The sequence below is a fragment of the Chelonia mydas genome, chromosome 6, assembly GCF_015237465.2.
Source record: "Chelonia mydas isolate rCheMyd1 chromosome 6, rCheMyd1.pri.v2, whole genome shotgun sequence".
In the NCBI taxonomy this organism is placed as follows: Eukaryota; Metazoa; Chordata; order Testudines; family Cheloniidae; genus Chelonia; species Chelonia mydas.
Genome location: NC_051246.2, coordinates 25,863,575 through 25,880,561, shown reverse-complemented (window position 1 = coordinate 25,880,561; position 16,987 = coordinate 25,863,575). Strand labels below are relative to the sequence as shown.

Below are 16,987 nucleotides of genomic sequence, written 5' to 3'. Positions count from 1 at the left end.
AGAAATGCTGGATTAAATCATTGGTTACATTGGTTTTACAAAGCTACAGCTTTGCTGGAAAATGTGTGCTGTTGCAGTTTTAGGTTTTTTTAAAAAAGCATTTATAGCTCAGTTAATGCGTTTTTCAACACTTGGACTGTCACTACTACTGAGTTATCTTACTCAACTTTTACAACATTGCTGTAGCCAAAGAACAAAATATTAAAAAGAAGGTTCCAATACTGGCTGTCGTTTGAATGCTATTTGCAGAACTCTGGTCCTGCATAAAATGCCTTCTACATATTCAAGAGCAAATGTTTATTGAATAAAGTTGGCATGTGGATATCATATGCTTGGATGTGACGAAGTGCTGAAGTCTGAACACTTTCAGAACACATTGCCATCTGACTGCATTTCAGCAAGGGTTTTTCTGTTTGTTTCTTCGGAACTTGCCATCTTCAGCAGTTGCAGTGCTATTGCTGAGGAATTGTTCAAAATATTGAAGCTAGTAGTGAACCTCTTCAGATCAATAAAAGAAAAGGAGTACTTGTGGCACCTTAGAGACTAACCAATTTATTTGAGCATAAGCTTTCGTGAGCTACATGAAGTGAGCTGTAGCTCACGAAAGCTTATGCTCAAATAAATTGGTTAGTCTCTAAGGTGCCACAAGTACCCCTTTTCTTTTTGCGAATACAGACTAACACGGCTGCTACTCTGAAACCTCTTCAGATCAATGTTTGTCAGCTTCTGGTGGAGCCAGTATTTGGTCTATAGTTTTCACAGATTTGCATTAACTATCTGGGTACTTAAATGATCCTCATCACCATTTTACCTAGGAACCTCCTCCCATGAGTTTAAACGCGGTGCTCTTCCTCCTTTGCTACCAAAAAGCAGGCTTTAGGGAGGTTTTGGTGTCTTATTGTAAAGAATCTGAGAATGAGGGTACTGTTGAGGGGAAAGCTTGGGAAAAGAGTTGTGCTTCTAGTTAAGTGCACAGAGGTTAATGGTTTGTCTTTAGCTAGTAGGAGGGAAGGTTGGTTGGCCAACCTCTGCGGCAGGGGTTCTCAAACTTCATTGCACCATGACCTCCTTCTGACAACAACAATTACTGCACGACTCAGGACCAAAGCCGAAACCCAACCTCTGCTGCCCTGGGCTGGGGGGCCAAAGCCAGAGCCCAGGGGCTTCATCCCCAGGAGGTGGCCTGTAACCTAAGCCTCGTGACCCAGGGCTGAAAGCTCTAGCAAATCTAACACCAGCTTTGGCGACCCTATTAAAAAGGGGTTGTGACCCACTTTGGGGTTCTGACCCACAGTTTGAGAACCGCTGCTCTACGGCTTGCAGGGATGGCAGCTGCAGACCCCATTAGATTGTTATGTCTTGTGGGGATGTTGGTTGACCCCAACCAACCTAGGCCAGCAGAGGGTGGGCTTTTTCAGGGGCTCCCTCACTGAGCTTCCTGAGGCTCATAGTATTGCTAAGACTTGATCTTTTCTTTTGTTCAAGGCCTTCGTCTCATAGAATATCATAGAATATCAGGGTTGGAAGGGACCTCAGGAGGTCATCTAGTCCAATGCCCTGCTCAAAGCAGGACCAAATCTTCTTGACTACTGAAGTCTGCTCTTGCCTTGATGCCAGTCACACTGCCTCCTTAGTTTATTCAAAACACTGCTGCTAGGATCACTTTTGTGGCTTATGACTCCAGCATCACCACTCCTTCTGCATTCTTCCTCTGGCTTCCCTTCTACTGTATCAAATTTATTTTTGCCTTTGCCTCTGAGGTCCTTCACTGTTTAGTACCACCGTATCAGATCTACTAGCTTATTGAGTTCTCCATCCCAATCTTTGCTCTACCACCGCCAGCTTCACCTTCATGGACTTTTGTTTTATTCCAGGTTGCCCGGTGTAGGGAAGCTTCCTGTCAAAATTCATAAAGCTTTCACCTTATCCTCTTTTAATCCTTCTTTAAACACATTTTTGCCATGTGACATATAAATGGCTTCTGTCTAGCATAGATTAGACAAATGCTTTTTGCTAGACTTTTGCCACCTCTTCCTTACCCACCCTCACTCCATTTGCCTGTTTCATCCACCCATTGTGTCCTGCCTGACATGTAGGTTGAGACGTCTCTGGGGCATGGACTCTTTATTATGCATCTGATCCTTGACTGGGCCTTAATAATCTATTTCTGGCTCAATTCAGAAGCTGCAGCAACACAGTCTGGAGTCAGCGGCAGGACACTTAACTTCTATAATTTTTTTTTTAGTAACTTACATTTTGCTTTGTAATTACAAAATAGCTATAGGAGTAGCCTGGGTCCATAGCTCCAAGTAATAGGAAGTGGGAAAACAAATAAATACTATGTCATGTCACTCTAAGGCATGTCTTCACTGCAATTGGCAGCGTGATTGCAGCGCCTAAAGATGTACCTGAGCTAGCTTTAATCTAGGTGGTGCATGTACCAATAGCAGTGAAGTTGTAGCAGCCCAGAGTTCAAAGTGGGCTGGCTGTCCCAGTACGTATGCAGGCCCTCTGTGCTGCTGTGGCTTCACTGCTATTGGTACTTGCACTAGCCAGATTAAAGCTATCATGAGTATGTCTACATGTAGTGAAATCACCTGTGCCCCCTCCCATCCAATTGTAGTGCAGGCATACACTAAATATCCCAACGTTTCTCGACACTCACACCTCGGAGAGCTTCTCTGCACTGGACTAGTGTTTGGAGGATTGGGGCTTTTTTTAGCCAAATTAAAACAGAGAAGTAGAAGTAAAGGGCAGCTTTCTTCAGATGGGGCAGAGGGACAGATGAGGGAGACAAGCAGTCCTAATTTACTTGTTACTGTAATAATTCTCTTGTAAACAAGATGGTTAATTTATTGACCCTGTTTTCTCCCAGGGAAGGGACCATTTTCAACTCGCCCCCTGCATTTCACTACTCATTGAGTACTCCTTTTGATCCTCTTAACAACTTCCTTGCCTGCCTTTGGTGTGATGGTATCTATACCCTATTAACATCTAATATGCTTTTAATCCTGAAATACTAAAACACACTTTTCAGCAAGGTCAACAAAACCAACTTGAGGTCTGTAAGCATGGCAGTCTTGGTGGTGTGAGCCAATAAAAGTTAGTCTTCAAAGTCAATAGCAGAGATTTTATTAAATGCCATTTTAGAAAACCGTTCAAATCTGTACAAAATCTACCTTGTGACAAAATGTGAATTTTGGGGCATAATGTATGAAGAAGCTGATTTTTGTGGGATCTCAGTTTTATTTGAAGTCAGTTTAACTTGACTATAGAACAGCTATTGCTTCATAATTAAAACATTGTTCCTAATATGAATCCCTGTATCCTGCTCTTAGCCTCTTTTTTTTATGTTAAAAACTGATCATTTACACTTCCATCCCTTAACCAGTTTTTAATTAAATTAATGTCATCATATTACTTCTCATGCCTTGACTACTTGGTTACCTCAGTGACCACTTGAGGGAATTGCACAGAGGAATACCAGCCCAACTTGTGTAAAAGAAAACTTTTCCTTGAACCTCTTTTTGATTATATTTGTTATGAGTGTAAAGAATAACTTGACATTCAATATTATGTGGTCTGTGGATAGGACCGTTCTGTTCAGTACTGTTTCAGGTAACCCATCATCTGGATCTTGGAAAAGATACCTAGTTATTTTTTAAACCACAAGTGCCCATAATTTGCCACCACTGTGTTGCATCATTGTCTTGCAAGAAGCTTGAGTGCGACAATTCAGATATTAAGAATAAATGCACACAATCATATTTGTTTGTTAAACCTGTATCTCTCTTGGTTGACTTGAAACTTAAAGGCTAAGTTCACCAGGAATGAAAACCTGAATTTGGATAGGTTTTCCCCATATTTTACTGCTACAAGAAACACATGGGGTGGTGGATTCCATTGTAGGGGTCTGGAGGCAGCATTTCACCCTCAGACTGGGCCATAGACACTTTTGTGAACTTGCTTTGTTTTTGACATGTGACTAAATAAAAAATTATCTATGTAAACTTAGCAGGGGTGGTTGTTGTTTTCTCCCTCCTTTACGAAGTTGAAGTGCTTCCCCACCCGCACCGAAGTTGAAGCACTCTTGTATAACTATTTGTAGGATGGCTAAAAACTAAAGTTGGATGCTGTTCTGACTTTCAAACAAAGTCCAACTCTCTCTGCCAAGAAATTACTAGCCACTTGGGGGTGTCTCCCATTTCCTCCAGTCAAAATTTCCCGATATCCATTTTATAAACATTGGTGACTGTAAAGGCTTCTCTTAGGGTTTTTTTTCTTGTAAATCTGTTGCTTCAACCTTCAAAATAGCAATAGTTTAGTCCCTAAACTGGCATTTACATAATCATGGGAAGAGCCAGTACTGGGATTCTAGTTTATTCTTGGAATTATATGATATCGTGTCACTGGATGGCTGCCTATGCTGCCATGGAATGTAACTTGTGAAAGGCAAAGAGCTGTATTTGTTTGTCTGTGGTTACATCATTATTTCTAAAAGACCTATTAAGAACCAGTTGTGAAACTGATTAGTATAGATGCATTTCAAAATTTTATTTATTTTTCATAATCAAAACTTACTGAGCAGCCAAAGTATTTTCATCAATACAGGATGTCTGGTTGATGATTTAGTTGGGGTGGGTTCTGCTTTGAGCAGGGGGTTGGACTAGATGACCTCCTGAAGTCTCTTCCAACCCTAATCTTCTATGATTTTATGGAGAACTAGTTTATTGTCTGCTTTTATGATTCAAGGAAAGGCATAGGTGGGGACTTTAAAAAAAACTGAAACAAACACAGACTGCATGCCACGCTTGAGACTGTTCAGGGGCTTGACTTTCAGAGGGTGAGCACGATCAACGTTTTCTAAAGAGGCCTCCTATATGAAGTCTCAAGTTTGACATGTAACTGACACGCAAAATTACTAATCACTTCTGAAAATACTGGCTCAAAAGTATTTGCTCATGTGACAGTCATGTATTAATGTGAGTGAATACAGCAGGCTAACAAGTGCAGAATATTTAATCTATTCAAATTAAAGAGGTCAGACTCACTATTAAGGTTCATTTTATAAATGGTTTATAATTAAATAAAAAAACAGTGGAAGTTATAAGCATGTTATGGACATGAGTAGTATGGGTTAGATGGTTATAAGCACATCACTAGAAGGTGGTATAGATGAGCTATGGTTGTAAGCAATCTTTTGACCTCTTGGTTTTTAGTAAATGCTTTATCTCTTTTTTTTTTTTTTTATAAACCTTCTATTCAAACTAGCGATAAACAGAACCTTAATATAGTCTGACTAATAAAATCATGTCTTATGGAAGGAGATAGCTATGTTAAACTTTACAGAGCAGCAAAGAAACTTAGAACATGAGAAACTGTAAAATATTCATATCTAATGTCCTCATCTTGAATATTACTTCCCTTTCTCTTTAATGCTCAAGACAGGATGTCTGTTGCTTTATTTCATGTGCCCTTGCTGCTTATTTTCTTTGTGCCAATGATAGTTAAGGGCCAGCCATGTAATCAATGCTGTACATGACCCAAAAAGTACAGGTCCTGCCTTGGAGAGTCTAAATCTAAAGGTTGACCTGAAGGAGGGTAATCTCTTAAATCACTTTTATTTTTAAAATTAAAGGCTTTGTGATTTGGGCATTGATTTGGATTTTAAATGACAAAAGGAAGGGGCTCCTAGTTCAGAGGGTATTCAGCCCATGGGGGCAGCTTGGAAGATAGTGGGATGACTGGAATGGGAGAGGCCTTTCAAGACTGACCTTGCTGGAACTATAAAAGGAGGGTAGGGATGCAATCCAAAACAATCTCAGAATTGTAGATTGGAAGTAGGTGTGCAGGCCCTACAGTTAGGATGCAAAGTTTAATGCAGTGGATGGGGGCACAAGTGCAACCAGTGGTGATTGGATTGGGAAGGGAAGGGAAGGCTTTTTTGGTTGTGGTATCTTGGGAACACTTAAATGATGTGTGGCCATTGGAGGTTACAGTAATCCTGGTGGAGCTGACCTGTGTGTAAACGGGCTATCCCATTTGCTTGACCTTATGATAGAAGGTGCGACTATACCAAAAATTTCTGAATAAGACATTGTGAAAGTATAGTGGACAGAATGACTTGCTAAATACAGTCAACTGTTTGTCATGCAAAGTCTTAAACAAGAAAATTTGACTCCTCTTTAACTGTTGTATTCTTGTATTCACAGAAGAAAGAATCAAAAGTCTAGTCTCTTTTAAGCAGAGCTGATTGGCATAGTGGAAATTGCCATGAGACTTCTCTGTACTGCACTTTCTTTGGCCTTGATTTACCAGCTCGTTGATGCTACGTTATCAAAGACAGATGCAAAGAAAATGGCTTCAAAAACGCTGGAGGAAAAGGTATGAGAACTAGCTGTTCATGGCAACTTGTACTCCAAAGTGAGTTAACAAGGAATATTGGCAGATGCTGAAGAGTTTTTCTACTGGAATTAATTTATGATGGTTTAGTACAAAACCAATAGTATAACTAAAGTATACTGATACTGAATAGTCTTAACTACAGCTGGATCATGGGTTTTTTTTAAATTGAAAAGTCACAATTTTAAAAGCATTACCAAAGAAGACAAGCTGTTTAGCTGATATTGAACTTGTAAGAATAACTACATGCACAGTGTTAAGTTCACTACATGGCAAAACATAAAGGTGTAAATTGTCTTGCTTAAAGGAACTTTTAAAATTTTGGAACTGTGTAGCTAAAATGTCAAGTTTCTGATAAAGCACCTTTTAGTATCCTGAACTCATTGCTTAAAGCAAGGGTGGTTCTGGCTGCCTTTAATGTTAAAAACAGTGCTTCGGGCAGGCTTAAGAGCAACAGGACTAGACATCCTCAATCCTGCCATAACTTCGTGTACCTGCTTCTGCTGCTTCACTTTTAGCATTGCTGCTACTAGTGAATGTCCTCATGCAGAGTCTGGGAAAGGGTGTGCACACTGAATGTAAAACAAGATTTCCCAGGGATCAGATGCAGAGGGAAAATAGAAGGACCAAGAGCCCTATGGAATCCCCATAGAAAGTTAAAGGTGAGGATGACAGGGATTCTCCAAAGTAAATGGTGAAAGAGTTATTAGAAAGAGAGGAGAAGAACCAGGAAAGGACAGAGTCACAGAAGCCAAGGAAGGGTAAGATTTCAAGAAGAGGAATGTGGTTGACATTGTTGAAGGTAGCTGACAGGAGAAGGAGGTTGAGGATGGACTATTGGTTCTGAGCTTTGGTTAGAAGGAGCTCATCTGAGAGTTTGAGAGTGGTTTAAGTGGAAGTCAAGGGGCAGAAACTGCAATGGAGAGGGTCTAGGATGGAATTAGAGGAGAAGCACTTTGTACATGTTCAGTGAACTTTGAGACAGAAGAGAGACAGCATGGTAGCTGGAGAATCAGTGGTCAAGGGTTGGTTTTTTAAGATGGGAGAGACTAAAACGTTCTTGTCTTATGAGGGGAAAAAGCCAGAGGACAGTGAGAGTTTAAGGAGAAGAGTGGGCGCAAGGGAGATCAGGGGATGGGATGGGTTCATTGGGGCAAATGGAGGGGCTAGAGGAAGAGAGCAGACAACTATACTGTCTGTGACAGGAAAAGGAGATGAGTTGTAGGAGAGGGGAAGGTAAAATGATCTGAGGGGAGGAGGAAGGTCACGTATTTTTTCCATTTTCTCTTGGAAGAAATTTCAATACCCTGAGCTGGGAGAAAAGTGGAAGCAGGAGGAGGGGAAGATTTAAGGAGTCAGTCAAAGGTGGTTGGGGTTGAAGACATAGGATACAATTTATGTGGGTAAAATAAAATAATTTTAGCTAGGAAGAGGGCAGAAGTGAAGGAGGAGAGAATGAATTTGTAGTGGAGGAACTCAACGTGGTTCCAGGATTTCTGCTAAAGACACTTGCTGTGTGAGAGCAGGAGTGAAGGAAGTGATTGTAGGGGGTGAACAGGGCTTGGTGGTGTGGTAGGATGGACCTACTGACAGCAGAGAGGGGCAATGCTGAATGGTAATCATGGAAAACCAAGTGACAGGGCATGATAGAGGGGCCTGATGGGCGATGCTGAAAATGGTGTACGCAAAATTAAAAGCGTTCTTTAGAAAACAAACCTGTAGTTAGTTTTACAGTAGTGTTCAAGATATGCTAGGTACCGCTCGGAAAAGACAGTGCCTGGCTCCCAAATGTATTCTGTCCTCAAAGCAAACTGGGTACAGTGGCAAGTGGCACCATATCTGTACTCATACCACCTTAGGAGACTAGCCAGTCTTGGTAGATGTCTGTACTCAATCAAATATGGCTAAAAATAGTGGGACGTTGATTTGACTTTTCTTTCCAGTCAACAACCTCAACCAATAAATGCTGACAATTGTCCACTAACTGTGCACCTTGTCAGGCCTTAGTGCTCTGCTTTTGGTTACTAGAACTCTGACTGGTCCTTACTCTTGCTCCTGATGCCTCTGATACGTTCATGGTTGTGGACACTTCGCTAGTGGTAAAAGCTGTATGAAGTATCTCTACCTTCAATACCCAAATCACAATGGAAGTTCAATCCAAAATGTCTTAAATGTAATGGCCTCCTTAAAGTGTTTAACCAACATGCCAGACTGGGAACCCTTCATGCTTGCAATTGTTTTTTGATGTAATACATGAGAGTACAGTTATACTCTGAAAAGAGACTATGCATCGCTTTATTCAGCTGATCTGCTGTGTATATGTATCACCTTACTCAGCTGATCTGCTGTGTGTCTGTAATCTTATCTTTCACTCCTATGAACACTACAAAACTCAGATCACTTAACTGTGGTAAGTTTTAAGTACTGATTCCTCACAAAACTGGAAATTAGTACATTGCCAATCAGTTGGGACTGTGTAAACCTAAACTAGGAGAGAGTGGGGTTGTACTTAGAGAACTGGCCCTGCAGAATCTTTATTACTGGTGTGAGGAAACTTAGCTTGACTCCCAGAGTCCATCCTGGGTTTGCAAAACTGGCAGCTAGGAAAAAAAAATCTTGTATGATATTGGGTATACAAATCATAAGACACAAACATGAACCCCACAGTACTGCTTTAGTCACTACTCACTGTAGAACAGCACTTAAACCTTGCTAATGGTGTCCTAGATTTGTCTGACTATAATTGCCAAGAGTTAAGTGTCTCAGGGTCTTCTTCCAAAAAGCAAAACATGTTAGAATACATTATGAACTTATTGAAAAATTGTCTTTTAACCTCTGAATGAATGTCATACTGCTCATGTGTGGAGACTGGCACACTTTATTCCTATAGTAAATTGGCATTTTCCTTTTTTCTGTTTGCAGAGGAAGTGTGTATAAAGTAAGACTTTAAATATTGCTGATACTGACAGCATTTCTGAGCTCTAGCCTGTTCCTTTTAACTAAGCTATATTGCATCATTTATAGGGAACACTAAAAGTGTAATGATGTGATTAGAGTGTACATTAACTCAACGTAGTTAATTGTACAAATGCTGTTAATGAAAGTAATTCTAAAAATTGTTTTCCATCTTAGATATGGCATTCAGACAAAATTGTACAAGACCGGGGTCTGGTAGTCACTGATCCAAAGGCAAAAGATATTGTGTTGGAACACAAAAGTTACTGTGCCAAGAAAATGAAGGAGAGACACTTCTTGGGAGATGTTCTGGGATATATCACCCCTGTAAGTAATAAAATACAAATCAGAGTCTCTGCTGAATACACAGCAGACTAATAATATGTCAGGTTTCTCCATTCTTGCAGCCTCAGTAAGCAGGTTCAGCCCAGCACCAGGTACAATATTGTACCTATCCCTTCAGTTTCCTTATAATATTATAGCTACTTCTGATGCTTGGTCAAATAGCCACCCAAGAGAAGAAGGATGGTTCATCAGTTGGGTACTAGTCTAGGGCTTGAACCTGCGTTTGTTTCCCTGTTCTGATACAGATTTCTGTGTGACTTTCATGCAAGTTGCATAGTCTCTCTCTCTCTCTGTGTGTGTGTGTGTCCGTCCAAATTTCCCAGGGGGATAATAGTATTTCTCTATCTCACAGGGGTACTATGAGATTGTGGTGTGGTCACATACTAGAGCAATGGGGACTGTATATGTACTATGAGTAGCTGCACAATGCAACTTGAATAATTTCAATACAGAGCAAAACTTTTTCTGCTGACACTAAACTAACTCTTATTTCCAAGCTCACTAGTATTCAAAACATCTCCCTAGATCCCTTTTAGAATAATGAATACACATTTTGATAATAGTAAAGGGCTGTGTAAACAAATAAGAAAAAGTGTAACCAGTTAAAAAAATTAATTGCTAATGATACCAACACTACGAACTGCAGTTCATCAGTTGCCAAGCTGTTGACTTTTTTGTAGGGATGGCTAAGTAGAGGTTTGAAGGAGGGATTTGAAGGACAAGGAGGAAATGTTACCCCTTTGACTCAGTACAAACACATAACTGGACTTATTTCCCTCCCTTTGAAGGCTAGGAGTTTTTTTTGACAAGTATTCAGCTGTGTCCACTTGCCAGTTGAGCTTGGTGAAAGTTGACTTCCAAGTGAAGGGTCACTCAGGCTCCCAAACCGGCTTTGCTTTTACTGTTAGCAGGGCCCTACCAAATTCACTGTCCATTTTTGTAAATTTCGTGGTCGTAGCATTTTAAGTATCTGAATCCATGAAATTCAAGATTTTTAAATCTTAAATTTCACAGTGTTGTAACAAAACATGAATGTGCATTTAAAAATAGCAAAATATAAACACGTTAAAGCCTTTAAGACTCAACATTTTTCAAACCTATCCCTTGAAGTTCCTGTTATTTTTGGGGCTTCAAAAATACTTAGAACGTGAAGTAGTGGTATTTTCAGAGTCTTCTACACACTGAAATGGTGGCTTGGAGGGTGAAAACTGGACCACTTATTTCCATGTGTCAACTGCAAAGCCACATAATGACTTAGTTTCATCTTAGCTATTACACTGCTCATCACTTCAGTAGAAATTTCTAGGAAATGTGCTGCATTAAGAAAGGTGGTCATTTTTTTTTTTTAAAGGTCTTGCATAAGAGTAAGGATGCAAGTGCTAAAGCCAAAAATTGATGCACATCTGGCAGCACATGTTTTGGCCCTTAACATAGGAGTTGGCTAGAGGGGAAGAGAAGATGTTGCGGGGGACTGAGGGATAATTTCTTTTAAACAAGTCTTGGTCTAAAGCTATGTCTACACTATCTACAGTATGTCTGCTGGTACAGCTGCACCACTACAGAGCTGTAAGTGTAGACATGCCCTAAGAAAAAGGAATTTTAAATATTCAGATACAATAGTGATCTTCCTAAATTTTCATTTTTAACAGTTTCAAGTATCTGGAGTGAACTTGTTTTGTTTAAAAACAAAATACTACAGGTCTCCCTGCAGCTTTCCTAGAAACTTCTTTTAGAATATGGCAAAATTCAGCAGACTCTGTTCACACTTCACTACAGCAAGTGTTTTGAATGCAGTAGATTCTGTAGGAAGCGTTATCACTTATCAAGGAGGGAAAGTATAATCACAGGAAGGCTAGGCCTTCTAGCAGACTCCACTTGGATATCTTGTGACTGTCTGGCTCTTCCATCCCTTACAAGAAAAGCAGGTGTGTGAAATTTCACCATTCCTAATTTCCATTGAAAAAAAAAATGGACTAAATAACCTATTAATTCCATTCCACACTGGAGTCTCTCTTAAATTCAGTAAAATCTGTAGCTAAGATGGGCTTGTGCATTTACATTTGCTAGACATTTCTAGTGTGTATTCCATAGTCGATACTAAGTAATGAAGCTCTACAAACATGCTAAAACACTTTCTCCGAAGCCCACAAACTGACCTGCAGTGATCCTTCCAACACTTTTCCTTGTAATATACAGAAAAATTGTCATCTGGCAAGTAGTAAAGGTTGCTGTAGATCCTGTTGTAATGACTTTTTTCTTTTTCCTTTTTGCAAGTGGAACAACCATGGCTACGATATTGCTAAAGTGTTTGGAAACAAATTTACGTTGATCTCCCCAGTCTGGCTGCAGGTGAAAAGAAAGGGAAAGGAGATGTTCCAGTTCACAGGGCTCCATGATGCTGACCAAGGTTCTGTATTTTCATTGCGTGTGGTGTTTGGATGTATATATGAAATATATAGTCGGTATTGCCATAGGCTGAATGAAAGACACTAATAATGAATCAATAAAATGATCCTTATGAAAATGGGATAGGCCACTAAAAATACCATCTTATTTAAACCTGCTCATCCCAAAGGATGATTGAAGCCTCCCCCCAAAAAATCAAAGCCTCAATATGCTGCAATCTGGTTGTTGTGACAAATGAGCCAGAACAAATGCTGTTGCATTTCATGTGAAAGGCAGGGGAAACTTTTGTAAGGTAAAAATGTTGAACTACCGGTTTCCATATGGAATGGGGCAACTAGCTTTATTCTTTAGATATCAGTAAGGCTGTATTCACAATAGAATGACCTGTGGACCAGTAACACTTTCTCTTATGGGAGGAAGAGAGTTGCAATGTAACTACATACTTTACTTGAAGACGTCTCTTGAAAGAGACATTATAGATATTGATATTAGATATGCTCTTAGTTTAACATCTGTTTCATTGTTTGACAGATTGGATAAAAGATGTCAAGAAAAACTCTAAAAACATCAAAATAGGTGAGGCTGCATTTTAAGTTTCTTGTAGTCTTCTGCTTGTGGTGATTGGCACAGGCAAGGAAGCCTTTATTTCAGGAGTATGTGGATGGGAGATGTTAGCTGAGCAAAATAGTCCTCATGCACAGGCTCTTAAGGGAAAAGACTGGAGAGAAAAAAAAAAGTATAAAAGAGTGCATCTAGCATTATTTGGGTCAATTAATTATTGGTGGCTCAGTAATTGAGCTACCATGTCTGTTGGTGCCCTGAGGTTTTTGTCCTGAGAAATCCCCCCAGCCCACCACCATTTTTTTTCTTGGTTCAGACTCTGGGACTCTGTGTTCCTGCCATCTTCCTTCTGGATGAGAATTCCTTCAGAGCTGATTGCCGTGTTCTTGTGGGGAGAGGTTGGCCTTGTGACCACAGTACCCATAAGCTCTGGTTAGAGAATCAAACTGATGATCCAGCTAGAGTGCCTAGCATGATGATGCAGCAGACTACTGCATTTTCCTCTTAACCTGAAAGTCTGAGGTCTCTATAACAGTTTCCTATTTTAAAAAAATTTGAAAACATTGATATAGACACATCTGCTAAACAGATCACCTTACCTACTCCATGATCCTGCCAGTGATTGGCATGCTTGCTTTATGCAGATGTCAAAATGTAAAGAGTGGATTGCAGAAGGATGAAATTCATTTAAATTAAAAGAACCCTCAACTTGCACTTTTTAACTATGTCTTTTAAAATACAACTTTCTGATGAATATGAATATATGAATTCTTTTCTTTTTAAATATGTCCTGATTCTCTTTATTAACCTAAAACAATTCTAAGCCTTTCTGCTCCTGTGGTTAGAATAGTTTTCCACCAGGTGGTACGTCCTCCTCTAGTCCACCTTGGATGACAGCCTTCCTAATAGCTCTCTTTCCTGCTTGCTTGTTGTATCTTCTCTTCTAGTAACATGGGGGCAGAGCTAGTAAACAGTCTTATGGAGCTTTGGGAAGAGCGTGTCTGAGATTCCTCAAAGACGGAATACAAGAATGTTGTCATGAGTGCTAGAAATAATCAAAATAGTGAAACTGACTAGACTCAGTGCTGCTAAACACACAACGGTAACAAACTAAAGTTTAAAAGTAAAATTCTTCATCTTTCCAGTGTAGTAATCTTAAGCATTGTGTCAATAATAGATACAAAACTTCCAGAAGGAGACACTATTTTCAAGCTGGCATCCCTTTAAGATTGATTTTACAGCCCCTACTAATAACTCAGTTCTCCATTCAAAGTATCTACTTTGAGTCAACGTTCTTTAGTAACCCACTTTTGAAACAAAGGACAACATTGCATGAGCAATTTGCTTATCTATACTAACTGGAGTTAGAAAGTAGAGAAGCAAAACCTTTAGATATAGGAGATTTTCCTGTGCATTTATTAGTGTAATCAGAGCAATTGTAATTTTCATAATTACTTGTTTCTTTCATCTCAGTTCCTCGGATTTTGTTTGATGGCTGGACTTACCAAGATTTTGAGAGTGTTTTTGGCAGTGAGGATGAGATAGAGGAGCTTTCCAAGACCATGGTGCAAATAGCCAAGGTAAAACCATTGCTAATACAAATGAGTTAACCAGTGGGATACCTGTTATCAGTCCCTCGTAGCTGGATGATACCTTCACATCTTATAGTGACACTGACATTTCTATTCAAACAGTAATTAGGTAGGATGTTAAACAGTAACTGCTAAATTTAAATATCTTAAATCTGCGGGACTGGACAACTTGCACCCAAGAGTTCTAAAAGAGCTGAAGAGCTTTCCGAGCTGTTCAGTGAATCTCTTGGCATGCTGCAGCAGTTCTAGAGGACCAGAAAAAAGTAGGGCTGTCGATTTTAATTGCAGTTAACTCGTGATTAACACAAATGAATTGCGATTAAAAAAAATTAATCGCGATTAATCATAGTTTTAATTGCACTGTTAAACAATAGAATACCAATTTAAATTTATTAAATATTTTGGATGTTTTTCTACATTTTAAAATATATCTATTTCAATTGCAACACAGAATACAAAGTGTACAGTGCTCACTTTATATTTTTATTACAAATATTTGCACTGTAAAAATAAGAAATATTATTTTTCAGTTCACATCATATAAGTATCATAGTGCAATCTCTTCATGGTGAAAGCACAACTAAAAAATCTACATTTGTAATTTTTTTTTTTGGTTACATAACTGCACTCAAAAACAAAACAATGTAAAACTTTAGAGCCTGCAAGTCCACTCAGTCCTACTTCTTGTTCAGCCAATCACTAAGAGAAACAAGTTTGTTTACATTTACAGGAGCTAATGCTGCCTGCTTCTTATTTACAATGTCACCTGAAAGTGAGAACAGAAGTTTGCATGGCACTTTTGTAGCCAGCATTGCAAGGTATTTACGTGCTAGATATGCTAAACGTTTGTATGCCCCTTCATGCTTTAGCCACAATTCCAGAGGACATGCTTCCATGCTGATGATGCTCATTAAAAAAATGGTTTAATTAAATTTATGACTGAACTCCTTGGGGGAGAATTGTATGTCTTCTGCTCTGTGTTTTACCTGCATTCTGCCATATATTTCACGTTATAGCAGTCTCGGATGATGACCCAGCACATGTTGTTCATTTTAAGAACACTTTCACGGCAGATTTCACAAAATGCAAAGAAGGTACCAATGTGAGATTTCTAAAGATAGCTACAGCACTTGACCCAAGGTTTGAGAATCTGAAGTGCCTTCCAAAATCTGAGAGGGACAGGGTGTGGGTCATGCTTCCAGAAATCTTTAAAAGAGCAACATGCCGATGCGGAAACTACAGAATCCGAACCACCAAAAAAGAAAATTAGCCTTCTGTTGGTGGCATCTGACTCAGATGATGAAAATGAACACACGTTGGTCTGCACTGCTTTAGATAGAGCTTAAGAATAGGTATGCAGAGTTGGAAAATGAAGAAGGGGCTCAGCAGGTAGTCACTGAAAGTGGAAGGGCAAAGAAGAAGAGAAGAGCGGCTAGTCCTATAGGAAAAGGGGAAGAGTTAATGGAGATTTCACCAAATATGAGCCCCAGGAGGATACAGGATGGGTTAAAGAGGATTACAAGGGAGAATAGGAATGGAAAGAACTTGCAGGCAGAGGGAACAGGGGATAGACTGGAGAATAGCACCGTCACTAGGAAAAGACAGGTCTATGTGATTGGGGACTCTTTACTGAGAAGAATAGATAGGCCTGTAACCAGAGCTGATCCGGAGAATAGGAGGGTGTGCTGTCTTCCAGGTGCTAAGATACGGGACGTAGACCTGAGGTTGAAAAGGATTCTAAAGGGAACGGGAAAGAATCCCCTAATTATCCTTCATGTGGGAACAAATGATACGGCTAGATTCTCGCTGGAAAGTATTAAGGGAGACTATGCTAGGCTGCGGAAGACGCTTAAGGAAATTGAGGCTCAGGTGATCTTTAGTAGGATTCTGCCTGTTCCTAGAGAAGGGCAACAAAGGTGTGACAAGATTATGACTATCAACAGATGGCTTATGCAGTGGTGCTATAAGGAGGGCTTTGGGATGTATAGCCACTGGGAGGCATTCATGGATAGAGGACAGTTCTCTCGGGATGGACTTCATCTGAGTAGGGAAGGAAATAGACTTCTAGGATGGAGGCTGGCACAACTGATTAAGAGAGCTTTAAACTAGGAATTTGGGGGAGATGGTTGGGAGATGTCCAGGTAATCTCCATGCTGGATTTTAGCGTTGAGAGGGAAGAAAACAAAGTAAGAAAGGATACAGCTGTGGGTAGGAGGAAGGGCAGTGTAGATACAAGTCTAATAGGTTATACTGGTAGTAAAATGACCGTGCCTAATAGGGTACAGAATGTGAGTGAGGCCAAACAGCAAAAATGAAGATGTTTGTACACTAATGCGAGGAGCCTAGGTAACAAAATGGAGGAACTAGAGCTACTGGTGCAGGAAGTGAAACCAGATATTATAGGGATAACAGAAACATGGTGGAATAGTAGTCATGACTGGACTACAGGTATTGAAGGGTATGTGCTGTTTAGGAAAGACTGAAATAAAGGTAAAGGTGGTGGAGTAGCACTGTACATCAGTGGTGAGATAGAATGTAAAGAAATAAGAAGCGATGAAATGGATATGTCTGAGTCCGTCTGGGCAAAAATTAAATTGGGGTAGAAAACTGTTAGAGCCTCCCCTGGGATAGTGCTTGGGGTGTGCTATAGACCGCCGGGATCTAATTTGGATATGGATAGAGCCCTTTTTAATGTTTTTAATAAAGTAAATACTAATGGAAACTGT

At 39.8% G+C, this 16,987-nt stretch overlaps 1 protein-coding gene across 7 annotated transcripts in view; it reads left to right on the top strand.

The window, feature by feature from the left end:
* The window catches only part of CHID1 (chitinase domain containing 1), a 302,198-nt gene that overhangs the window by 4,346 nt on the left and 280,865 nt on the right, over positions 1-16,987 (top strand). For all 7 annotated transcript variants that reach the window (XM_037899598.2, XM_037899597.2, XM_043547928.1 and 4 more), the window contains exons 2-6: positions 6,213-6,384; positions 9,535-9,684; positions 11,977-12,109; positions 12,640-12,684; positions 14,143-14,249. In XM_037899598.2, the coding sequence (XP_037755526.1) occupies positions 6,274-6,384; positions 9,535-9,684; positions 11,977-12,109; positions 12,640-12,684; positions 14,143-14,249 (546 nt within the window). In that variant the 5' untranslated portion in view covers positions 6,213-6,273. The remainder of the gene's footprint in view (positions 1-6,212; positions 6,385-9,534; positions 9,685-11,976; positions 12,110-12,639; positions 12,685-14,142; positions 14,250-16,987) is intronic.